This window comes from Hirundo rustica, chromosome 2, assembly GCF_015227805.2.
Source record: "Hirundo rustica isolate bHirRus1 chromosome 2, bHirRus1.pri.v3, whole genome shotgun sequence".
NCBI classification, from domain to species: Eukaryota; Metazoa; Chordata; class Aves; order Passeriformes; family Hirundinidae; genus Hirundo; species Hirundo rustica.
In genome coordinates, this window is record NC_053451.1 from 49,879,653 (window position 1) to 49,907,156 (window position 27,504).

The window sequence follows — 27,504 nt, forward strand, 5'->3', positions numbered from 1 at the left end:
CTTTAAAGTAGATTAATCTGCTACATTTGCACAAAGGTCATTAACTGAGAATAAATTTCAGTAATGCCATAATACCAGGATGCAGCAGACTCAAGGTTGCTCCCATGCTGGGACACCTGCCTTTGCTCAGGGGTTCTCGCAGGAGCTGGGAGCCTAGTACATGTATGTCTTTTGGGGTTTCCAGTGACTTCACCCCAAAATAAACCTCAGCTTTGCAGAGTAGAAGCTGCAAAAACAAGTTCTTGAAAATGTTTCATTTTAAATGAAAACTAAAAACTATGAGAAAGCTATAGATTTGATGGTTCTTTAATTAGGCTGCAGAAACATAGCTGTTCTTGTTTCCACATAGGCGTGACAGAAAACTGTGCTAAAATTCACACAGTTCTGGTTGTGACCACTAGTTTTAGTTTTTTAACACCTACTTTTCATTTCTGCATTCCCCAGGATCAACAGATCAGCAGGTGCTAAGGAGCACCATGCTGTCAGAAGTGCAATTACAAACTTAGGCCTCTCAATAAAACCCCAATAAGCCATGAACTAACCACAAATTACTTCTGAGAGGAGCAGGTGTGTTGCCTTGTCATCTTTGCCACATGCTGCTGAGTGTGGCAGTTACTTTCTGCTGGACAAATTACTCTCCATTTTGTACCTACATCAGATAATGTCCATTTCATCTCTGATATAAATGCTTTTTGGTCACATTTGAAGAGACACTTTTAGCTGCTAATCAATTTGTAAGGTCCTCCTGGACAGTTAAGGACACCTAAGAGTAGGACTTCTAAAACTTTCCATTTAAAGGTCTAAATTTTGGCTTCTTTAGACTGAGATTTTCTTTTACTCACAGGCCTGCCTCATTCCTGTTAAAGTTTTGGAGCTTCAGATAATCAATTTCTAAGAAAAAATTAGTCCATGATATGTTGTCCCACCATACATTTTCATTCTACTTAATTTGAGACATGAAGTGCTTCATCCTTTTGAACAAAACCCTGCAGCCTCACAGACGAAGTTTAAGAGCAGTTTAGAAATGATGCCTGAAAAATCTGTCCAGAACTGGACAAGTTAGAACAGTTTGAAATGTCAGTCTGAGCAAACCACTGGAGGTGTGGTGGAAAACTTCATGCCAAATTCCTTTTACCCAAAACACAGCCAAGCCAAAAAAAGAGTGGGAGCATCTGAAACTGGTCCCCAAAACCACCCCAGGTAGTTGCTTCCGGAGAGCTCTATGAGAGCTGAGGATGATTTGGGACAGTGCTCAAGGGTGTCCGGTCTAATAGGACTGTCATAGCAGGCAGCAGAGAGGATGTCAATGGATAGATAAGAGGAATTGTACCAGAAGAGCTAAAGGAGATCAAGTAGGGATTTAATCTCCTCAAGAACACAGAACATTGGACTGTAGGACATGAAGCTCAGGTGAGAAGAGATTTGTCGAAAAGACTGAGGGTGTATCTGTTTCACAGACACAGTGGAGGCAGCCTTATAGAGCAGAAATCCTGGCAGCAATCCATGTAGATTGCTAAATACCAGCTAAAAGCTAAGCTTCAGGGACTAGAGGCAAAGCTTTCTTTTATCAGAAGAATGCTAGGGTAGCAAAATTAATTTTGCAAACTTTAGTAAGTCTCGGAATTGAAGTCACCTGCCTAATTCTAACTCAGCCCTCTTTCCACTAGGCACTAAGACAAAGTCTTATCTTCATCCGCACATGCAGTCTCCAAGGATCCCATCTGATGATGGGCAATGGCCATGTATCAGCCCTACAGAAGCTCTTGCAGGTTGGAGACAGAAAAAACCCCCAGGTTTCTGAGACTATGACAAGTAAATGGTGCCCCTGTGGCACAGCACTTTCCATTCTTCTCTGCTCTACCCCAAGTCACTTGAAACAAAATCTGACCAGACCACAGAAAGTGCAAGCTATTCATTCCCTGGATGCAGTACAGTTAGACCCCAAATGCTGACTTGCACAAAATGTTGTGCAACAGCAACTACTGAGAGACATAATTCAAATACTAAAGCAGATAATTCAAGTTCTAACTCTCGAGAGCTGATATTCCTGGGGTTGAGCCTCATTTTGCCTCTTGTTTCTATCTGTAAAATGGAAACAATGTAACCTTGCAGCTTCTAGGAACAACTAAAACATTAATGGTATGACATATGCAAGGTAGCGCTCCTAAGCACCGGGCTCATGAACACCTGAGGGAATTTGTAATCCTGTGCTTAGTCCCCTATTTCAGAAGGCAGTAGTACAGCTCTAAGTTAAGAGATTCAGCAACAGGGATCATCACTTTCTGCAGTAAGTGAGGCTGAAAAATTCTGAGCAACAAAAAGGGTGAGGTGATCATGTCAGTCAGTCATGTCAGTCATGACAATCCTACCCTATGAGGGGGGCTGTGCAACACAGCAACAGGGGTCTTTACCTCTGGTGTTCCCTGACTTCAAAGTACTGAATTTAAAAACTAAATTTTAATTTTATTTTATTTTAGTGTACAGTAACTGAAAGATTGCCAGATAGAAGATGGCACTTTCCCCTTACATACAAAGAATATAAGAATTGCAACTTGTTGTGTTTTACTGTAACAGGTGATCATGATTTGAGCAGGGACCTCAGAATTACCTTAGGTGATCACTAATGGCAGACTGGTTAAACGTCTAAGTCAAATTCCTTAAACAATTTTCAATAATGACAAAATGGTTCAAGATTACATGATACCAACAATATTATAACTCTTCCCACAGAGAGTTAAAATTCTGGTACATTTCCCATTCAGTTTGTGAATTACAAATTAAACCATAAGCATAGTGGAAACAGTGTTTAAAAAACCAACCAACCAACCAACAAAAAACCAAAAACCCCCACCCCACCAAACTACAAAAAGCACAAAAACCCCCTAAGGGTGCAATTTTTGGCACTATAGAGGATACACCCATTGTTTAAAAAACAAATCCCAGTCAGTGAATCAGAAGAAGTGACTAAGAGCTGCTGGGCACCATGGATCTGTCCTGAATAAGAGACAGTACAGAGCAGCCCTGTCCAGAAGTATGCCAGGAGCCAGGCTGCTACTCATCACCTCTGCTGTAAAGGGTGAGGGAGGGAAGGAAGGAGCACAACTGTAGCAGTCTTTTCATGCATAACCTACTTTCCACATCAACCCATGTTCTCTGCCTATTTGGGAACAGCTGAATCAAAGTTCAGCTCTCTCCTTGCTCTAGACAGGATCCAGCTCCTTTCTCCAGCTCACACCTCTGCTGCCCAACAGTGTCCTGCTGCCCTCTGCTCCAGCACATGGGCATCAGGGCAGAAACTCTTCCCAAGGAGCACTGGGAAAAGCCCTCAGTAACCTGTTCTGCTCCCAGTGCTGATCCTGCTCTGAGCTGGAGACTAGGCTGGAGAATCCCCAACAACTCACCCAACCCTAACAATTATATAATTTTAATGATATAATTGCTTTCTTTACAGTTGTATCTTGGACAGTTGTATCTTGGTGTCCTGATCCTGAACAAATAGCTAAAAGACTAAAGCGGACCAAAAGAGTAACTATGTAAGTGCTAGCAAAGCTGTCATCACAGCGAGGCTTTAATCACAGGTTTTTATTTGGCTTGATGGTTGGAATATTACAGCACACTGATGGTTAAAACGGCATTTCATTTTGATCCTTGCTCTTTAACATTAGTTACCAGTTACACTGCTGCTCTGAGGGCCAGTCAATAATGCCAACTTTGAGGAAAAAGACGGAACTTGTACAACTATCCACCTGACTGTTGGGATCCAACTGGGATCAGCTCTATTGCAATGGAGAAGAAGCTGGGCTGACAACCAGCAAACAGTTGATGCGTTTAGATCAGCTTAAATTTCCTGCCTTCTCATTACAAAAGCTGGAAGGAGAGGCCAAGGAATATATACTTCAGCTATGCAAGTCAGCACGACAAACAAATATAAAAACAAGGACAAAAATGCCAGAGACAGAGAAGCAACAGAACAAGAGAACACATCTGCATCAACAGATATTTGTTCACATTTCTTTATGTTGTCAGATAAGTAATTTAATTAAAAGGAAAGTGCATCAGCATCTCACCAGAGTATCATGAATAGCACTTAAATTATGGCAGTGCATAAACCCAGGACATTAGTATTCTATCCACCTTAAATAAAAAGTTTTGACTCCATCAATTTTAATACCCAGTTGCTTTAAGGAGTTGGCTACAGTATCATGGCAGCCTGCCCAGGTTCTTTGCTCAATCAAGCAATAGTTGTCTTTGACCAAAAAAGAAAAAAAACAGCCAACAGTATCCTTGCTGAATGTCTGCTGGCATCTGCTATCAATATAGGAATACAGGAATTAAAATAAATTAAAACATTAAAAGGTGAGTATTTTGGTTAACCATAATATTACAAAAAATAGTTGTTTTTGTAATTCATTATTGAAGCTGCCCAGTTTAGATTAATTTTTCAAAAAAAAAAAAAAAAAAAAAAACACCAAAAACTATCATGCAGTTTTAATCTATTACTTTAATTGTATGTGCATAAGAACTAATGTACTGTAGACGTACTCTGAAAACCTGCATCATTTACCTCTGTATTATACAACACCAGCATGTCACAGTGCCCTAGGCAAGGTCACCAAACTCCTAACAATGCTGTAGGATGTGACAGAGGAATCCATCTTCACAAATTAGACCTCATTATACATGATCCTGCTCATAAATCTTGATGTATTGTATTCTAGTATAATAACTCTACCTTGCACTTGCATGTACCCTCTAGATCTCCTAATTCGCAGAGTATTTTACTAATTCACATTGGACGCTAGTGCGCATAAAGCGACTGTACTGCTGCAAACAGCAGCACTCTAAACGAGACCCGACCTCCTGGAGCACCTGCCCCGCTCTGTGTCCTTCTGGTCCCCACCTGGGGATGGAAACGCTGCAGGAGGCCGGTTTTCCAGAGCAGGTAGGTGACCTGAAGCTAAAGAAGCGCCTGAAATGAAACAGATCATTCTTCTTTGGGAGTTGTGGTACTTTTCACGTGCAAACCCTATGAGGAACCAACCTGGTTGGTTAGACTTAGAAAACTGATCAGAGAAGCAGGTGAGCCTCTTTCCCGGAGGCAAAGACAACCCTCTTCATTTGGGAGATGCTCAGAAGGTGCCTCCGACACGGAGCGACGGGGAGGCTTAGCCCCGAGCCCGGCTGCTTGTGTCAGCACCGCCGCTCAGCCCGCCGGCACCCGGGCAGGAGCCGCCCGTACGGGCTGAGGGGCGCGACCCGCCCGCACCCGGCTCCTGCCCGCAGCCCGACCCGCCCGGACGCTGCCGACCGCCTTCCTGCCGGGAGCTCCCCGTCCCGCCCGGGCCGGGGCCGCGGGGTCTCCTCGCTCGGGCGGCGGCAGCGGCGATGGTGCCCCCAGACGTCCCCCGGGAGCGGGAGCCCTCCGCGCCGCTGGGGCCGGGACGTCCCCCGGGGCGTCCCCTCGGGCGGCCGCGGGCAGGTAGCGGCGGGGACTGACCTGCGAGCCGCCGCTCCCGGACATTCCTCCACAGCAAGTCCCAGGCTTTGGCGGTGGAGTCTCGCAGCTGCTCGCTCAGCGACCTCCGGAGCTGCGCCTTGGCGGGGCGGCGCTGGCTGCTCATCCTCGGCGGCTCCGCATGCCGCCCCGGGCAGCCCCGCTCAGCGCCCGCGGCCGCTCTCCTCGGCGGGGACGGGCGGCGGCGGCCACACGGGGCCGCGGGGCAGCCCCGCCGCGCCGCAGCCGCGTCACCGCCGCCCCGGGCGGGCGGCCCTTCCTTCACCTGAGCGCCGCCCGCCCCGGCCCCCGGGGCAGCGCTGCCGCCTCAGCCTCCCTCCCTCCTTCTCTCCCTCCCTCGGCGCCCCGTCCCGCGCCCGACGCCCCGCCGCCCTCCGCCCTCCTTCCCTCCCCCGCGCCTCGGCCCCCGCGGGGCGGAGAAGGCGCCCCGGGCTCCGGCCCGGCTCCTGCCTTGACCGGGACCCCGCACCCTTCGGGCTCAGGCACCGCCGCTGGCCCGGGACTCCGCGCGTCCCGCGGCCCCGCGCCTAAATTCCGCGACCCCGCTTGCGTCCGTGTCCCTCGTCTGGGAACTGTCCGGCCAAGCCCCCGCGGCTGCCCTGCTGTCAGCTCCCAGCCGCCTCCCGCTGCCGCCTCTGCGCTCCCTGGACAGCGACCGGGAGCTGCCCGCCGCCACCCCAGCCTGCTCCGGGGAGCGGCCACCCGCCACGAGGTGACAGAAAACCTGGCTGGCAACGGGCTGCCTTTTTTCCCAGGAGGCTGTAATAGGTGCTTCGCCCATACTTCAACTTTTGTGGAAATAAAATTAGTTGGTTTTTTTTTTTTTTTTTTTTTTTTTTTTTTTTTTTTTTTTTTTTTTTTTTTTATTTCTGAGGCCTAGCTTCATGAACTCTCTGCCCAAGATCAAGCCACAGTCCTCACAACACAGCCTCTCGCGTTTCTTTCCCAGTTTCTCTGCATTGCACCCACTTACTGCCCACCTCCTTCCCCCTTCGTCACTTCTTCTCTTAGAAGCTCTTTTGCTTTTGAAAAGGTTCCAAAATTAAACCCTGGCAGACACTTCTTGCACACTTTATAGACTGAAATGAATCCTGATTTCTTCATCCGTAGACTAGCAGAAAGCAATAGCAGGGCCCTTATCCCATTTAGGAAAGCCATTTTGTGTCTCTGCTTCTTCTGTGCTCTGGGAAATGCTGTTTTAACAGTGGCCCTGTCCCTGTCCTGGATATTCCTCCAGCAGAGAGTCTGATAGCTGAGAAGGACAACAGCGGCTTCATTTCATTCAGTCCCAATCAATTCTTACTGCTTGTTCTTTTGGCTGAGTATTTGTGATGTGCAAAGCAGAGGTTGATGTTCCTGCGAGTGAGTGCCCTACTCTGAAAGAGCTGCACACCCAGGTAAAGCAGGCATGTTAAACATTATCGATATCCCCATCTCGTTTAGATTTAAACTGTAACTGCAATGTCAGCAATTCCCATAGAAGCCAAAAGCAAACAGACAGATGTATTCCATGCTACCACTGTTTTAATGCTTTCTGCTTACTTTGTAATGTGAATTTGCTTTCCTTTGTCCCTGCTCTTAAATGGTTCATCTAAAAAGGTTCATCTTAAACTACTCTACTTTTGCTGATATAGTGGAGACGATGTGCTTGTCCAGAACTTGTGCAGATGTTGTATGTCACTCCTCTGCCTGCAATTCCAGCTACAGTGTCCTCCAAATGACTGGATAAACACTTTTGAGAAAAGGGATGCCTTCCAGGGATGGATGCATTCGAGATCTGGAAGGGAGACAGCATAATTATGTAAATACTCCCACATCCCATGACCCAGAGCAAACACCTGCTGATGTTAATGGGAGAAGAGAGGATTACGGTTCCTACAATCAGCTCCTCTGCCCAGTAAATCTGCCTCTGACCTCTGCCTCTCTTTATTTAATCTCTCACCAACACAGCCATTACCAGTACATAAGACCCACTATGCCTGTTTTCTGCCACAGGCTTTTATCAGTTAGGAACCAGGCAGAGGTGAGAAATAGTTCCTGATATTGTACTCAGCTGCCCTATAAAGATGAGCCATGACACACTGTCTAAAGGTGAAATAATAAACTCAGTTTTGAAGGTTTTGTACCATACTGCTGCTGTGTCACCACCCACAAACAGCAGCCCACGTCAGCCAGTACTGCAACCTTCAGCATCGCTCTTCTGGCAGCCACACTTGGATGCACCATCTTAGCCTGCCCTGCCTGTCTGGAAGATAGATCTCCCTTTCTTCAGCTGCTGTCTGCAATGGCCAGAATGTAGCAATAGAACAAAAGATATTATCTTCCCTTCTGTACCATTTTTGAAGGTCTTACTTTATCAAAAATATCCCTAGACTTCCAGGTTTACTGAAAGCAGCTAATTAGTGACTAGATACTAGCAATTGCTAATCCCATGTTATCTTGCCACGAGTTACTAAGATAAACTGCAGTGATATGGCTGTATTTCATAATGAGCAACAGAACTGAACTGGCAAGCCTAGACCAAGCTCTGTGGCAGGCACTGACAAAAATCTTACTAATTTCAGGTACTTTATTGCAGAAAACTAAATCCAGAGGCAAGATCAGATATCGTAGTTTTCTCCCCAAAGAAAACAGTGCTATTGAGTAATGAGAACACATCTCATGCAGCAACTGGCCTATTCCTATTTTATGTTTTTAATCATACTCAGCTGTTCAGAACTCGAATTACCATCAAGAGTATTTTTGATGTATTACACCTCACAGTAGCAGTTACAATTAGAGCTATTCTACAGAATCTGCTTGACGGAGGGTATGTATTAGGAATCATTCACAGGTCAAACATACTTAATTTCCTTTTAGAATGTCGGAAAACCTGACAAAATGGTAAAATTCTGGTCTCAATACATTTTGCATATGTTGGTTAAGTGTATAAGTAGCCAGCTGATCAGAACTCATGTTTCCTGCTTGAAACATTCTGACATCCAGCACAAGATGGCTAACATTTCTGGGGGAAAGAAAAGGAAAGCACATTTTCCACAGAAAATGCAGTTTTCTTGCTTGATACTCGTCTTGCCAAAATGGTTATTATCAGAGTAATTGCAATGAAACCAACATACATGATGAACAGAATGGAGGAAGTTCCCAGCAGTCTTTAAAGAAGCTGAACTATTATATTTGTCTTTGCTCATCGATAACAGAATATTGGCAAGAAGGAAAGTACTGTCTTTAAATCTTGCAAGCATGTAAAACGTTGGGGAAAAGTCTAAACTAGTTATACCCATGCTCTGATGCCATTGTGGCAGAGAAGTCTGATACACTAATTATATATTTAGCAATTTATAGTTCCTTCCAATCACCATGGTAATTAAACACCAAGTTAATTGATACTGCGTAGTATTCTGGCCTCTAATTAGCCACGTGTTTCTAATTTGTTACAGATTCCATTATGCAGCCTGATGTAGTCCTAGTAAAGTAACTGTACAAACTCCAACGCACCTGGTGAGATGAGAATCAGACCTAAGGAAAGAGAAACGTGACTACATCTTGGTTTGCCATTTGTAAACTACTGAAAGACAAAAAAAAGATAAAAGTACAACTTTTTTTCTTTTCCATCCTCTTGTCTTTAACTATCACGAGGCAGGATTTTTTGTTAGTCTAATCACCTCACAGTGATTGACTACTCATAGAAGAACAAAACAGGATATGTCTTGTGGAGCAAAATGTGGGAAGAGTGCATCCTTGGTTAATATGTGCTGTTTAGAGGACACAGGGTCCTTATTCTAGCATTCCTTAGAAAGTAATACTAAAGCAAAAGAGGAAATAACAGGATCTACAAGATCAATGATGCAGTCTGATGCTAATCAGTGCAATGCCAAATTTTATAATGAATCTCATTCTTCAGGAACTGACTGTGATGAAGCTTCTTGAACTTCAATACACTCAAAATGGTGTTGCTGTGTTTTTGTAGCTTCAAATATTAGCTCAGACAGCCTAGATATAAACACATCAAGTCATATTTATAACTTTGGCAGTGGTCTTTATCTCTTTGGGGGTTCTAGAGCTCTGCCATTTGTTTTCTATCATGGGTTAAATGGTAGCTGAGTGGGATGTTGTAAGTCTGGGTTACCACTGGAAGGGGAGAAAAGATTTGAGGTTTTCCATTGCTTGTTTTCCTAACAGCAGACCCCAGCGAACTTCATACTAATTCTGTGGTTGAAGTTATGTGGAAAGCACCAAGGGCATATGAGTAGGTGTCCTCTTTGACATCTAAGTAAACAAACAAATATTTTGGATAGAGAAAAATAAGAATCACTGTGAATGAGGACAAAATGTTCTAGCTTGTGCCCTGGCACTCTCTCCTTAGTTTTTATTTACATATACAAATTATCATAATGTTAAGGTAGCTTTAATGAGAATAAATCATAAATTATTTTCACTCCTTTCTGGTTTATCAAGATATTGGCACCTATATGTTCATCCTACTTAATTTTAGCTTTCTGAAGCTCTGGGAAAGGATTGCTCTGCACTTTGCCAGCAGCAGAGCACTGCTGGCTTTCATTAGTGGGGGCCAAATTCTTTCACTTTTGTTCACAGTGATTAATGCTGAAAAAAATGGAACTTCTTGCAGTATTCACTGTGAAAAGACTCTAAGTATGCTCAGATGCAGACTACAGTAACAAAGTGTCTGCTGTTTGACTGTGCTCCCTCTCCCTTGCTAGAACAGGCACAGAGGGCATGGGGGGAAATTAACCTTTAATTCTATTCATACAGAGGATGGTACTTTATTGTTGTTATTATTAATAACAAATTGTGTTCTCAAAGTGCTTGAAGCCAAAACCTGGATGGAGCTGAAGTACAATCTTTGCCCTCAGGAGACTGCAAATGAAACATAAAACAGGACACGGATGGAGAGAAGACCTGATTGGGGTAGGAAGGGTGGAGTACGAGAGAGCAATAAAACAGTACTGGCCAGAGTAGTAACAGCTGGTGTACCTCTGGCACACCAGAATTAGTGCTTGGAGGCACTGATGCAAAGTGAGTTAGCAAGAGAGTCTCCAAGGAGGTTAATGTGGTATCTTTATATATTCAGAGGACCAACTTTCAAGAATCAGAGCATTTTTAACAAAAGCACACAAATGTGTATTTGAAAACATAATGAGTGGGCAGCAAAAGCTTGGATCCTGTACACACACAGGTTGTGGGAACAAAGATCTTAATATTGAACAAATAGATGAGGCAAGGGAAAGCCCTTCAGACTTCAGTCAAGCAGCCTCTACTTGATGCACCATAAAGCCAGGGTGAACTCCAAGGAGCAGCGATAGCAGAGAACTGCCAGGGTGTCTGCACTTAGGGTGCAATGCAGTAGACCACATCATGTCTATCAAGGCAGAGTAAATGGGAACAAAAGTGAAATGGTAAACGTGGGATGAAAATTTTTTCTACAGCAATCACAAATTTTCACCTGGAAACCTCTTTCTGACAAAACCCATTGTTTCTTAAAGAACAAAAACTAGAGAAATCATACATTTTTCTGGAAAATAACTGCTGGGCTTAACACAGCAGGATTTTCACTTTCTGGCCAGCTTTAACATGCACTTTTCTCTCCATCTTTGGTTCTGCTTATTTTTACCTCTTGCAGGTTATTTTTTAATAACCCCTCTACCTCTCCAGTCTCTTGTACTAACAGAGTCTAAATTGTCACAGGACATTATAAACTCCAGGCAAAGGTCCTGTGTGACAGGTAGGAGGTTGCTCTGTTATATGAGAATGGTGAAGAAGGGGACAGGGAGGCAGCTGTGGTACAAATGATGATTGGATGGATTGCCCTCTGAGTAAACAGGGCACTTCTATGGAACAGTAGACAACAAAGCTGATGCTTCAGCTGAAATCCCGAAGAATTGCAGCCACAAGAGCCCTTGCACATTTCTCAGATAACAGAGGAGAAGAAGGGACAAAACAAACCAAGTGCCAATAAACTTTCACTTCCTTTCGTAAGATGCTCTGTGGACATCTTTAAAATATATTACATTGAAGATATGAAATGTTGTGCTGAGCAGAGCCAGTCTCTGTAGAAATAGCCAATTCTTCAATGATTAAGCAACTGAGAAAGTGGACTACATTTTATATGTGTAGATGTATTGGTTTTTTACTGGAGCTGAGCTTGAAATTTTGAAGTGATTAATGCTCTTGAATAAGTGAGCAGCTATGTTGAAACACAAAATGTCTCAGCATAGAATATTGCCCCTGTTCTTCTCATTTCAGCTTCTGGTGTCTGATTTTCCCCCTCCTCTTCAGTCACTTGACAAAAATATATTGTTTAAAACTACATCTTTCTTTGCTCTCAAAGTGCTCATTTCCTTAATACTGTATTGGGACCTTGTCTAAACCACAATCTAGTGTGGTGTTTTTTTTTTTTTCCCTAAACTTCCAACTGTTATTACCATCACAGTAGAAATAATTGGAACATTTGCGTAAAAAAGCCTTGCCTTGCAGCAGTCAATGGCAATTTAGCACACACCATAGCAGGATATTGGTTCAGAGACCTGGGAGCTTTTTCTCTTTTTTTTGTTATAACTCTCCTGGATTACACAGGAAAACATGATTGATCTTGACAGCAGGTTCTAACAACAATGCAAGCAAATTGTTCCCCAAACCAATTTATTTATAGGAGTAAGAACTTTTTTTTTCAGATATGCAAATACTTCGCTGCACACACACTTTTTGAGTAATGGGGCTACTGACTGATGGCAGCATATTGCCAAGTATTATTGATACTGCAACCTTCATCACTGGCCACACAGCTACTGTTTTATCTTATTTAACAGGTTCTAAATGTGTATATTTAATAGAATTAAAAAGCAATGACATTCATGTTTTTGCCCAGTACATAAAGAGTGTTGTGACCAGTTGCAATAGGGGATAGAATTTCAGGTAGGAAGATTATAATGTCCAGAATCAAAATTTGGCTGAGGCCCAAGGCAATTCCTATTAACCTCGACAGTTCTACAGGATCTTGAATGACTAAAGCTGATCTTAAATTTCTTCTTGATGCCACAATAAATAAGGGCTAATTGTCTGTCCACAGCATTGTCTGAATCTCATTTGAAGTGAAGGCTGGTGACAATTCGATTGTAAGCATCATTTCCCACAGCTCCATTGGGAAGGTTTCCCAGCCGGCCCTGAGCCTGCCTAAGCCCACTCCATCACCCAGCTCTGGCATTACAGAACTCTCTGTTCCAGCAGGCTGAGTGGTATGGCCATTCCTGGGAGTCTAAAGGAGCTTAAGCTTAAGAAGAATGCCTGTTTCATGACATTTAACATATCTGGGTATTCCCACTGAGAAGCAGGATATTCATGCTGTGAAGAAGGGGCTGGACTAGGTGGATCTGCAGCTCTTTCTGTCCCAAAATGTCCCTGTTTCTGTGAGAACGTTTTGGTAGTGTCAGGCAGCACCTGTATTCCATTAACTCCAAAAGCATTTCAGTGTTTACAGTAACCAGGAAATGTCCATGCCTGTGTTATATTAACAAGTCAGCAGTAACGACTGCAGCCTCAGTTTTTAGAACTATGCAGAGAAGGGTTTACTCTGAGTTGCTGAGGGTTTTACTTTTTTTTGGTTGAAACACAAAGAGGCCTGTAGTACTGCCCTTGAAACCATTACAGAAAGCTTTGGGGAAAAAAGTTACCAAATGATGTCCAACAGTGCTTCAGTAATGCCTTCATATAATTAGGTAGGCAAAAGCATAGCTATGAATTGCAAGTCTGAAAAACACCTGTGACAACAAATTTGTAGCTCCTTCACCTTAGTTTTGTTTGCTTGTACTCTTCCTGCCTACTGCATGTAAGGGGGTTTGCATCATGGCACAGTTTCATTCGAGATGCATTGTCTTGGAAACAAAACTGTTATATTTTAATGTGGACTATACTACATATGCTGAGAGAGGTAAGCCCATAAGGTGTCACTGCATTGTAGGCAGCAGATTTTATAGGAGCAGTGATGTGATGCTGGAGAATTACAGTCTATGTAAAAGAAATCACCTGTGAGTAATTAAAGCATAACTTTTTTTAGTCTTCCAAATAGGCTCGTTTCTGCATGCAAGAGGCAAAAAATCTAAGCTATGCACTCATGTGCTTTTCACATAACTGAATTTTAATCGTGATATGAAATGACTATTATATAAATAACAACATCAAAGAACATGGGAGAAAGCTAGAAAATATAATTTTCTTTGGATTGAAAACAGTACATGAAAACAGAACATGAAAACAGTAAAGCAACTTAATTCCCAAGAAAGGCAGTAGCAGGGACTGCTCTGTAGCTGGCCAAGCATACCAAAGGTAGAGAGAGCTTGAGGAGGTGTTTCCCCATCACCTGCTGCTGTGTAGACTGATGTGACCAGAATGATGACAGAGATCACAGCCACAGCTCTCCACTGAGTGTGCCACCACTTGCCTGCCAGAAAGCACCATCTTTTTTATTTATAATTACTTGAAAAGTTGATTCCAAAAAGAACAGAGCAGGCTTCAGCTCCCCCTTGCACCCCCCTGACACACTGGCCTGATCCCCCTCTTATTAAGAGACACTTTTTTGAGACTCCACCAAGACATTTCTCCTTGACTTCACTTAAGTGCCATGCAAATGCTTAAGATATGCATTCAGGACTGTTCCAGGGTACTTTGGTTACTTTGATTACTTTGGTTTATGTATTGCTGGTTCCAAAGTTAATTTTTTCAGTACTGCAATGACTTCTAGTGAAATCAGTTCCTACGGATGATGTTGGAACACCTTTACAGTGCTGCAGTACTGATGAGCTGTTGCTCATCTTGTTTACTTACACTACTGTTATGCAGATTCATTTCAACACCTTTTTGTCATTTTGGGCTGACACAAATCTGTTCAGCAGTAATTACCTGAGATTGTTCTACATTTCAGGGACTATTTTTGACTCATTTACATTACAAAAACCCATGCAAATTACTTGGAGAATAGGTGCTAAAGGGATTATAACTCAGCAGGATTTTACCGCAGTGACAGCTTTTGAGACAGAAGATCAGTTAATTTACCTGATAGAGAACATTTATATTAAGCAATCCTTGGTTTGATCAAAGTTATCAGATACATACTTTCAGAGTTCAGGCCTTAAATGTTCAATGCCAAAGGGGGAAAAAAAAAAAAAGTGTCAGAAGTAAATATGAAAATCAAAAACTAGTCTACTTCTGACTCATACTGGAGGCTATTTCTGTTCTATTCTGAAACGTTGCTAAATGGTTTTCAAATGATCTAGAGTACTTCACTGCTGCCAGTCAAGTCATAAAGAAAACTGTTTCATCTAGGAAACATTATCCTTCTTTAGGACTTAAGTAGATTTGGGTTTATCCACCTCTTACCTGTCTTATAGCTTATCTTTTATAGCTGGGCAAGATAAATGCAGAATAGGTTGTATGTACTACTAGAAAGTACCAATACACTCTCACTTTGCTTTGCACAAGTATAAATTACCCTTTTAATGCAGAATTGCTAAAACTTAGGGTCTTCTCAATAATCACCAGGGACAGCCTCCATTCCTAAAAGAAGCACGCTGATCATTCTTAAAAAAACCCCAACAAACCAACACCATAATTTGGAGTAAACACTAGTGACAGTCTCACATTAATGGTGAAGTTATTAATTTGATGAAGTAATTGCAAAAATTGCCATATGCTTCACAGGAAAATTTAATCTAGTATGGGTACTCTCACCATGTTTCTTCAGAATATATGAACATAAAGCCCTCCATTTCCTGCTGATTTGATGATCCTCGTGAATTGGGGGAAAAGGTTCCAGCACAGAGAGTGTGCTCCTTCTTCTGTATCTTGCATACGTTGGATATCCCTATGACTTAAAGGTGAGTAGGAATTTAGTGCCACATTTTTTCATGGGGCAAGTAAAATTATTGCATCTTCCCTGCTTACCATCCTTCACTGACTTCTCTGAATGTTTCTTTTTTTATACAGTTTTGTAATGTTGATGATGCTGGGCATCACTGTAATACAGTTCCCTGAATTTACATGATTACATTATAATAATATCAATGCTGGATTTTATAGTTCATATAAATCAGTGTTACATTTGCTTTCACAACTAGTGCTGCAAACTGAACAGCTGTTTTCACTGAGCAGTCTTGATTATGCTGCCCATAATGCTGCCTAGATATTTTTCTGAGCTGGTAACACTTCGTTAAGTATGCAGTATCAGTGAACACTTCAGATCATTCCTGAACATTACCTCACACTTAGGTAAATTGAAATCCCATCTTAACTGATGTTATCAAATCACCTTGTTTTGGTGATTTGAATTTGGTTTTTAGAAATCTTTCTAATCTTCAGAACCCTAGGAAATCTTGAATTTGCTACAGATTTTGCCATCTGTTCACTCACTTGTCGAGATAATGAAGCTTTAAATGATACTTGCCCTAGTAAAATCCTTTGAACAACCTATTATTAGCCCCTCTTTATTCTGAAAACTGACAAGTTCAATTTATGTGTCTTTGGATCTTTTATAAAGTTTATGTTCTGTGACCAAAATTTCCTTCCCACACTGATTTCTCACATTATTTCATCCCTGTTTCGAATATCTCTGGAATATTAGTTAGGAGAGCCAAGATAAGTTTTATCTCTTCCTGTTTTTCTGCACAAAAGCAGCTTCTTTTTTCTTTTTACAAACCCATACTGGATCCTACATCAGTATTCTCATTTGGGAATGTTATAGATTGCTTTGCTGTTATTAGAAACATATGATAATTAATATGGGAAACAGTAATTATTTTTGTTGCCCACAACAACTTCTTTTCAACTTTGAATATGGGCATAATTTTATTTCCCTTGGACAGCTGAACCTGATGAATGTATTCCAACACTTCCAATTTAGCTCCATTTCTGACAGTGGAAATTTATTTATCTTTTAATTGCAAAAAAGACACCAGAATGTACTCATATCCAGGGATTAAGTGTGTTAAGGAAAAGCCATTAAGGAAATACTCTGTCCAGGCACAAAAAATTCATGGTTTTATAAACCATGCCCCTAAGTCTTAGAGTGTAAGTCCCTTTCCAATTTTCAGAAGTGGTTACAAGTTGTCATCTGGGAATATAAACAGGAATCTGGAATTTCAGCTTTTGGTCCTCAGTTTTTAAACCTTGCTTTTTATTACCCAGAAAGGTGTCTAATCCCCAGTCAGTCAAGAAGACATAACCCATGGGTGATGTGATGATAGGCCATGATTTGTCCATTAATCAGCAGAAGGAAAAGCAAGAATTTGTTTTGATTGCAAGAGTGGAGAAGTGTTATGCCTGGGTTTAGAGATCTTGCAGAGCCATTTGCCCATTTCACTGAGAACCAGAGAGGAGTAAGATGCTCTGGACAACACAGAGGTATGGCATAGAGGCAACAGGAAAGGCAGAAGGAAAAGAAGGAAGGAAGACCACTGTAAGGCATCATGAACAGGAGAGTAACCAGAGTGACTCTAAGAGGAAACTAAATAGTGGAAAGGAGGGAAAACTAAAACTGGATTTTGCAATGAAGGAAATGTAGGGGATACAGGGGAGTCCAGAAGACTATCACAGACAAAACCCATAGGTGGGATTTGTGCATAGTGTAGAGAAGTGAGCAGAGCAATGAACAAAGTGGTCTGGATGCAATGGTCTCTGTTTGCTAGTCCGGGCTAACAGAATTAATGGAGTTAACTTTAGAATGCACGGTTTTGCACTTCATTCATTTTAACTTCATCTGTGAAACAGAAATGTTAATAAAATTTCAAAAGCAACAGATTTCCCTTCCTTGAATTTTGGACACCCACTGTTAAAAGAGAATTGAGGGAGGTGGGAGGAGGGTTGGAAACACATGTCCTTGAGAGGTTTCCATCCCAAACCAGCTGCCTAGAAGAGGTGCTAAAGTAGGCCTAGGGAGCAGGACTTGATCTAGCTGCAAAAGATGTTACAATTTGAAAATGCTTCTCCACCCCCAGTTAAAGAAGAGATTCTTCGAAAGCCATCTTGGACTAGAGGTAAAGCTGGGGGTATCAATTCCATCTCACATTTCCTGTTTCTGTGGAATTCTAATAGTATTTCACTATTCAACCCTTTTAGACTCATTTGAAAATCTCAGGTTGAGTATGCTTCTGTTTCACTCTAGCCTTTTCAAAATCTCTAATACATCTAAAAGCAAATTCATCATGATTCTCAACAGAATCTGTGTTCTGAAAGCCTGTAACTTATTTCTTCCTTTGTTGCTTTTTAACATGGGCTGTCTTTTGATGTAGAGACTTAGGAATTGTTTTGCTGTTGAATAACAGCTTTTCTCTTGCAACACCAGCTGTAAAACATGAACACCTTGTTAGATCACACTCCAAAATCTGAAACGGGCATCCTGCCAAAACTCAGGGCTTCCTTTTTGTTTTGACTGTTGCAATGTTCTTGTTTCTGTTGGTATCACGTTCCTACCACTTGTGTTTTTCAGACACCTACGGCCAAACTCAGTGTAACTCCTCTGAGCCCACTGGAGCTGCAACAGAAGTGAATTTGTCTCAGTATGTCTGTAAATTAACCAGCCATTTAAGCTGGAGAGTGACATTGATAAGCAATAACAGCACAGGAGTGGTGAAAGGAAGATATCTCCTAGTTAGTTTTGGACAGTTGACACTAACTCCGTTGTCAGATAAGTCTTACTGACTGTGGGAAAAGCTGAGTGGGAAAAGTCACACTCGCCGCCTGCTCACTGCAGGAGGAAAACAGATCTGGAATGCAGAGGAAATCTTGACATTATCTGTTCCCCCAACCCCTACCAGCCAGGCAATCAAAATAACTAGCTGAGTATCGGCTGCCTCTGTTCCTGGCCCAAACAAATGTACTTTTCTTGACAGAGATTTGCTCACGGGAGAGAAGGCAAAGAGAAGGAAAGAGTTTGAAGTGGGTGTGGGGGAGTGTTTCCTGCCAAAACCCAGAAGCAGCTTCTCTGTGACATCTGAAAGAATACTGATGACATAAGCCTAGTGCTGTAAACAGAGGTGGCTCTGCCATTTCCAAAGGACAGCAATTCATGCCCAACAGCCCTGCAGCACAGAACTTCAGTTCTTCATCACTCCACTTGGCCTCCACTGACATCGCCAGGGACAGTGTGCCAGACTCTGCTAAAAGAAGGATCAAACCCAAGGGAACAAAACCACTGGAAAGAACTTCTCTGTTCCCATCCAAATTTTGTTGTTTAAGAATAAAGAGTAGAAGTTTCAAAAGAACACTTGCAGAGTATATTTATTTCCTTCTGAGCCCTCATAAGACACAGGTTTTATCAAGATCTCAGGAAGCACAATATTCTATAGTTACATCAGTGTATCATATATACATCACAGGAAAGTAGACAGTCTCACATATTTCTGTATACAATCACTTACCTAGGTGTAGCTTAATACTCTGGATATCATCCCTATAAGGTTGTTGTTACACTTAAAAAATTCCAGAAATATGGGGTCATAGAAGAGGATCACAGCAACAAATGAAAAGATGCACTTTAAACTATGCTACTGAATATATTGAGTTCTCCGGTACACCACCCAGCAATTGAGTGTACTGCATCAGTCCTGTCTGTCTTATAAGTAGCTGAAAATATAAAACAGAAGTTTATTTTAACCTTGTGAATTCAAAGTACCTATGGCCTTATGCCTGCTTTGCCTACTCAAAGAGCCTGGAAATCAAAATTTGTGGCTTCTCTCAATGGAGTCCTGGCACGGACAGTAAGGCAGCGACTGCTGGGGAAGGCTGGAAAGAAGACCAGTGGGTTGGGGGATGTTATATTTATTTCTTTCCATATTCCTTCTTCACTGCATTGGGGAGCAGGCACAGAGGAAAGAGTTCTCTGAATCCCTCCCTCCTATTTTGTACCACAGACCCTTCTGTCTTTCTTTGACAGAAGTGAATCACCAACATCCTGTAGACACTATTTCTCTGATTTTTCTGTACTAAGAAGCCTTGAGCTGCAGCTGGCTGAGCCAATGCTGACCACTCAGGTGAGTTTTTGGGCATGCAAGAGCAGGTACAGAGGCTCTCCATACAGCCACAGTGCTACTGTAAGCCCGTCCTGGAGCAAGCTTAGCATGAATAAATGACATAACAAAGAGCACCTGGCAGGATGGGGACTGTAACCTGGACACCAATCAATTCATGGACCATGAAAATAAACTCCTGAGAAATTATTTGAATGCTGAATTAGAAACAAATTTAAATGTTTTAAGTCACCTTTTTGTATGAAAACGGTCAATGATAATGTAAGGCTTAGAAGGTTTGTGAGGGAAGGACTTTGTTCTGCCTGTACAGTGCTCACAAGGACACTACTCTGGGCCTGAGGCCAACTGTCAATACCTCAGTTAAAAAAATTTAAAAATAATAAATGACCTTATTAGCAATCCAAGTAAGCAGCATTTTTAAGAGTTTCTTGAAAGAACTACATATATTTTATGAAACATAATATTTCCCCTTATATATATATAGAGAGAGAGAGAGTCTCCCATTTCTTCAGCTACTTAGTGAGGTTTCTTGATTCTGAAATTCCTGAAAAGTAAGAGGCTATTTTTTTTCTTTACACATACAAATAATTTACTATACAGCTACAAATGCATCATTAAGAGACTAACTGTAATCCCAAAAAGTTGCTGGTGACTGCAGCTGGCAGAGTTTCACTCTACAAAGAAAAATCCCTAATTTTCTGCAGGATATACCTGCAAGATTCTATGCTAGAATCAGTTTACTTCTCAGAGTTAAGTCATAGAAACCTTGTAGTGTCTTTGGGAACCAGTGTTTCTGGGAACCAAGAAATACTCCAGCATAGGCATGTACCCAGTACAAATTAATATCCATAAAAAACCTACAGCCATTACGTTGCCAAACTCTGCGTCAAAAGCCTACGCTTCGTGAAGGCTGGAATAGCAGATTCAGATCCATTTAATAATACCTACATGTAAAGCAACCTTTTGGCCATCTGTTTTCTTGAACTTGCCTTTCCAATTGCTCTGCCTTCCTAAAGACACGAGCCAAGATCACAACTGACAGATGCCATTATATGCAATGGAATTATATATACGGGATGGCTTTGGTATGTCTTGCATTCATAAGCAGCCCCAGTCTCCTCCTCTGGCTGCATTTCAGCGGTGGCTTGACAGCATGGTGGAATTTACTAATTTGTTTACGCCTTGTGCTGAGGACTCAATAAATACCAGCATCTCTATCTGCGTTTCTGTCATAGCAACTTGCTGGCCTGGGTGGAATCGAATACAGAGAACAGGAAGGGCAGAGACTGGATGGTTTTCAGCTGAAAAGCCCTCTAAAGCAACCCTCCCGTTTCCTAGTAGTTGACATCAACACTACATAGCTCTTTGTCCTCCTCTAGTGGTCCCATTACATTTAGGGAGAGGTTTATACAGTGATTACTTCCTTCAAATCAATGCAGTCATTACCGCGCTGCGAGCTGCGGAGGCTCACGCCTAGAGGTCCTGTGTTTGGTTCTGACATGAGCCACAGCTCCATGGCGCTCACAGAAGTGGAAAGAGGCACCTCTGCTCACAGCCAGTCACAGCTACACAGACTCTGTGTGTCCTTGGGCCATGGCATCTCCTCTGAGCAGAGGCTGCCCCACAGCAGGTTGTTCAACAGCAGGAAACAGTGTATGGTCTGACTGCAACCCCACAAAAGGTTCTGTGTTGCAAAAGTCCAGAAGCTGACTGCTTTGTTTGATTGCTTTATTGGCCCAAATACTTTGCAGTATGTTCCAGCCAGAAGCTTTTCTCTGTGTTTTCCTGCTTGACTTGCAAACAAAGAAACAGCGTGAAATCCATCTTATGTGCTGAGCTGTTGAGAGAGATGATGCATGTCACTGATGCAGCACAAAACCTTAAACATTAATCCTTAGGAAACTGATACTAAAGAGTTAAATAACAAAAGCTGAACCTAAAGAATTGTTGCAAGGGAAATGTTTTCTAATGGGAAACACTAAAATTGTTGAACTGCTACCAATTAGAAATGCTTTCAGTGAAGACAAAAGGTTCCAACCATGTAGATTATTCTTTGTTGTGTCTCTCAGAGCTGTAATGCTTAGTTAGCATAATGAAAAGCTAAAGGTTTATTTTGGTACCTGTGTATTTTAACATTGGTTAAAGGTTGTTTAACCTTCAAACTTTTGCAGTTATGTCTCGCACAGGAAATAAAACACACGGACACAGCTTGCATTATTGCTATCAGAGGGGTCTGAGGGAAAGATCTAATTGAAACAGAAAACAAATATACTTTTAAATTATTATTATTCAGTGGAAATTTTCCAGGCATTTGTTGCTTTTGGAATAAATGTTAAATGGCAAAATGTGCCCTCTGCCATGACTCTTGGAAGCCCCCAGTTTAAAACAAGCTGGCTGCTCAGGAGCAAGGGAGCTGAATATTGCTGTCTGTCTGCAACCTTTGTCAGGCAATTGTGCAGTCACAGAAAACAATAACTCGAGAAACCTGTGCCTCCACGAACTTAGTTGCTGGAAACCAACACCACCTAATTCCAACAGATGCAAAACTTTAGAGCAATTTATCAATCTGAATTAGATCACCTTTTACAGCAAGATTCCTGTCACATCTCAAGAGTTGTTACAAACCCAAGTTCATCTACCAGCTGCTTAGTGCTCAGCTCTCCTTAGGAGTCCAAGCTGTAACCAAACTGAGTTAGGAAAAATGTTTATAATATCTTCATTCTGAAATGACCTATATTTTGTACAATTATGGGCTAGATATTATTTTTAACATTTCTCATCTCTGTTTTCCATATTTTTCTTTCTTATTTGAAATGTTGACTAAAAAGCAAATCCACAGAAAGAACCATGGAGCAGGGAAGTAGAGAAAGATATTTAGAATGACACTGAGTAGTTGCATGTGTATAAAGTGTTTTTACACATTGCTGCTTTATTGTTTTAGAAATGTCTCCTATAAAATTCAGAGTATTTCTTAATGGATCAGGCTTTTGTCTGTAATTTACATACTAAAACAGTAAATACATAGAAATATATACATTTCTAATATATACCTGGCTGTTTTGGTTTGTTGGTTTGTTTTTTTGGTTTTTTTTTGAGAAACAGTAATATCTCATTTTACTCTTGCTTTTGAGAGCAGAAGATCCCAGCGTGCCCTCAACTGCTCCAATACATCAGTAAGAGTTGACTAGCAAAGATTTGCCTTTTAGAAGAAGAAAGAAGGGCTTTGTTCTATCATTTCTGATTATGAAAAGAAGAGGCAATCTCACTGCCTAATTTTGGAAGCCAAACTGGCGCTGCAGAAAAGTTAGAATTGGAGCCAAATGAAATGACCCCCTGATGCACTGACTGCAAGACAAGCACCAACTCCACCTACTTCTAATTTGAGCAGCACAGAGCATAACTAGTTAAGAGGCCCAGGCCACCAAACAGTTTACTTTCACTCCTCAGGAAAACAGCCTGTTCATTTTTCAGTCCAAAGTAAGCACCTCCACTTTGTGCTGGAAACATGTCAAAGTGACCCCGCTCTGCTTTCTAGTAAGTGCATGGGATCATTGGATGAGGATGTTTTATTTTCCCCGGTTATTTAAGGTCAGGTTTTCATCTTCGGTAAACTTTTATAGCTGGAGTACTGACAGCATGAGACACAAGTACTGTCTAGGTCTTCCAAGGCACTGCTGAATGTCTAATCCAGCTGCTGCTCCACCCTGAAGAGGATGAGAAGAGGGGCTTCACAGTCACAGCCTCATCTCCACCACCATGGCAAGTGAAAGGCTGAAGGAGATCACCTCCATCCCCCCATGAGCAAGAGGAAAACCCCAGAATAGATACGGTTCTGTGAGCCACATCCATTTCCCTGTTCAGAGTGCGATTAGCCCATAGTTCCTGCCCAGGGACTGCAGCAAAGGTAAAATAAAACCATGAGCATAAAACCTTATATGACTAAGGAAACATAAAAATATGTAATCAGTTGAAACTACTGTACTTGGGTTCAATTTTGTGATGAATCATGCACCTTCAGTTCCTAACAAGAGCCAGATGGAGTTACACCTCCCTCCCATTTTCCAGATTCAGGCCCGTTGCTGGCAGTTGTTCATATACAGCTGCTATATAGCACAGTTCTGTTTCTTACAGTATGGAGACATCTCCTTGAAGTTAATTTGCATTATGCCTGGGCAAATATTGAAGTATCAGGCTGCTCATTAAAGCCCAGGGACCACTACTTCCTCTGTTTGAATTCTGCATTGTATCAGTCAAGGATACACAATTATCCATGGAGAACTTCTGAAATGGCCAAGGTCACATGAGGATTTTATCGTATTACTGCAGTGCACCATCTTCCTTGCCAGCTCATTGCTGTTCTGCTACAGACTACATTACCATGCATCAGCAAATACACCAGCACACTGCTATAATTAGTGTTTCATACATACCACTAAAATAGCGGATGTGTCAGCTTTTAATCTGACTTCAAATTTTTGTCAGCAAAGTGAGAGCTCATTTTCCCTACCAGTGATGAAGTGTGCTCTGTGTTAGTCATCTTGGACTATGCGGTGCTTTAAACTTTAAAATACATTAGGCAGCTAGAATGCTCCATCTGAGTGGAATGTTTTTTACTAAGACATATGATGGGGGATAGTAAGGACACATGGCATCAGTCAGCCAGGTTTTAACAGTGATTGCCACAGGCTAACTACAAACCCAGCAGCAATCTGACAGCAAGAGGAGCAGCTAAACAAGGTGTTCTCTGGGGTACCACAGCAGACAATTAGGACCTCCTACATTGAAATGGCAGAAGAGATAGGTAGTGCAGACTGGGTTTGGTGTTATGCACCTGGCAAGACGAGAAGAAAAGCATTGATGAGCTGTCCACTCCATGGCGATGGGACTGGGCGGTTCTATTAATGGCATCATTTATTAATGACAGCAGGAATGTGGTTTAGTGGCTGAAACCACAGGTACCACGAGGATACCCACATTCATTCCCAAAGAAAGCAGAGTTCAGTGGATGAATCTGGTGTTTTCACACGTCTCGGTAAAGCCACAGAACAGGATGTTTTTAACATATATGTAACACTTGCTTATTAATGCCATAACATACAAGCAGTACAAGTGTCTGCTTCCTGTCTACTGCTTTTACAGAAAGCCAACAGACAACTTGCTCACCTCAGGCCAAGGGTGAGCCCACCTGTGTGAAACCAGCTCTTCCACTCCAAACTGCTTGTCCTCTCTTGCAGCTGTCCCTTGCACTTTGCTAACTACATCTTAAAGGGTGTGGGCAACACCACATTTGCAGCCTAGGTCTAAGTCCAAGTAATATTATTTGAAATTATATAAATATATAAATTTCCAAGTGTTTGTGGAACTCCATTTCAGCCCAACCCAGAGCTGTCCATCCCAGCCCCATGATGCTGTGGCAGGGCTGTTCTCTGCCACAGCCCTGCCCAGCCATGTGACACAACTTGCAGAATGACATCCCACACCATTCTTGGCCCACCCCTGTCCCCAGGCCTCATCCTGGAGCTGTCTGACCTCTGTTTCTGTGTCTGCCCCAGCCCCCAGGGAGCCACCAGCTCATGCTGCATCCTGTCATGATTAAAGAAACAAAAAGCAGAATAAATTCACGCCTCTAGAATCATATCTCACCATTATTTAATTTTTTTTTTTCCTGAATGGTTAGATCAGCATCAATTCCAGTGCAAGTACTGTTATAAGTACCAAAGTTATTACATCTGAAAGTAATCACGCAAGGCCTGGCAAGCATGCAGCGACACTGCCAGCAATGCTGGTACTTCAAATGAGGTTCCCTGGTGAGGCTGGGTGGTCTGTGCAGCTGTAGCCTCTCTTAGACACATTTTGAGTATCCTGCTTAATGTATTGCAAGGCACCCACTACAAATCCGGTAATGGAGGCCCCAAAATATTGCATTTATTTGAGGGGGAAAAAAGTAACATAAAATTCAGCAAGAGAGAGAACAGCATTCCAAAGGGCAGGTTTTTTCCCTCTCAAACGCAAAAAATGGTTTACATGGAGAATGACTGGAAGCTAAGGACAGCCCAGCCTTGGGGAAAGGGCTGCAGAAGTTCCCACCCCAGCTGCAGCAGCTCTGAGCTGCCCTGTGCACCCCCAGCTCCTGATAGAGTGTGCTTATAGGTGCTCTTTGGTGGGGAGAGCAGGGTGACCCACTGGCACTCTGGCAAAGACTCCTTTGGCCCCTGAGAGCTCTAGAGCTCTGATCAAGAAAGGGATCAGAAGAATAAATGACAAAAGAGAATGAGAAAGAATAAGAAGTAAGGATGTAAGGGAAGAGTGATGCAGAAAACAAACTTGAGTAGAACAGTGAGTGCTGTATTCAGTGTGTGGCTGATACAGGCAGGACAGGTTTTCTTCTCGTGCAAGAAATTTCAAAAGAGAATATTTATTATCCAGGAAGCACAGAAAATATCAGAAATGTTTAGCAACTGCAAATCTGGAAGCCACCCTTGTCCCTTAGTTCTAAACATAAATTTACCCTTTTTTGTAATTTAAATTATGTTTCCTCTTTTTACTCCTCTCCCTCTTTTTTAAATACTTCAATATAACAATTTTCAAAGCCAAAAGATTCAAAGTTAAATAAAGATTAACACTTCTCTCTTTGAAGACTGTTATATCATTGCATGTTGAGACGTGTGTGCCTATTTTACAGAAATGATTTTAAATAGAAATTAATGGATGCTAACCTTTTCCTGTAAAATGTTCTATTTGAAGAAATGGACATTTTCTGCCAGAAGCATTTTAATGATAAATTTATTACCAGTTTTATCATATGCTAGATTTCTATAACTAAAGTTTCACCTCAGTGACCAAACTGTGTCAGAAAATGACCTGTCATTCTTCTTTCATGCCTGCAGTCATCAGATTTTCAGTCATCATTCTACTGTTCTACTGTCAGGATGGATGCTAAAATTTTATCTCTTTTAGTGACAAAATTAATGTTGACATAAAAGTAAAACAATTAAAAATCAATCATACTATAAAATGGGAACACTGTTAAAATAATTAGTTTGATTTAAAATGCATGTGCCATTGACATATATTCCTTTTCTTTATAAAGTGAGGCTTCAGTGGCGCAGAGAGGTTTTGATCCAACAATGAATACAATTAAAACAATTGCTCAACCAACCTCAGAACTTCTGAAATTTTTTTAGCTTTGGAAAAGCCCAGGCATGTGTTTAATTGGCAAATACCATCATGAATAAATCCACATCCAAATCATAAAGCAGAAAAATTTAATGTGTACAGAGCTTGAATGAAAATATGTACATTTACACTATGCTCAGTAGCCTTCATGTTTTGTTGACCTGAAGTTAAGTACATGAGGGTGGAATTGCCTACAGAGACCTGAGTTTTCTAGCCCAGGGTTTCTGGCATTTTGCTAAGCCATCAAGTTTGCAGCAGAGCCACTGAATCAGTGAAAGTGGCTCCAAAAAGCTGTGTTCATCTGATCCTAAACGAGTTAAGGCTGGCCCCTAGAATGAACTGTGGATGCAGCTTAGATCAGAGACAGATGGAAGAAGAAATCACTAAGTGAACAAACTGGCTTAAACTAGTCCTTCAGGCCCAAAAAGAGATGCTAAGTCATCTAGGGACAGAGGGGTAATTACAGCAGTGATGTTCAATTGCTTTTCTTTAATTGGCACACACTGCATACATCCTGACTAACAAAACAGAAAATGCAGTCAGAAATGGGTGACTCCAGAGGTCAATTGGTTTATGACTGAAATACTTCTAGCTGGCAAAGACTTGTGAGAAGGAGGATACATCTAGACTTTGGGGACGTTTCTTTTTGCAAAACTGTGAGGCTGTTATTAAATCCCAGTAACCCACGTTCTGGGAAGCCGCTCTTTTTCTCTGTATTTCTTAATTGTGCGTCATTACAATTTAATAAGGACATTTACTCTCAATTAAGCAAATCATCCAAGC

The 27,504-nt window shown here is 41.9% G+C and overlaps 1 protein-coding gene across 5 annotated transcripts in view; it reads right to left on the bottom strand.

The window, feature by feature from the left end:
* STARD13 (StAR related lipid transfer domain containing 13) overlaps positions 1-27,504 on the bottom strand; it is a 288,035-nt gene that overhangs the window by 135,715 nt on the left and 124,816 nt on the right. The window contains exon 1 of one of the 5 annotated variants that reach the window (XM_040056758.2): positions 5,498-5,643. The exons of the other annotated variants lie outside the window; for them this stretch is intronic. Coding sequence (XP_039912692.1) covers positions 5,498-5,621 — 124 coding nt within the window. The 5' untranslated portion in view covers positions 5,622-5,643. Of the gene's footprint in view, positions 1-5,497; positions 5,644-27,504 lie in introns of those variants that run through there. 5 annotated transcript variants of the gene reach the window in all.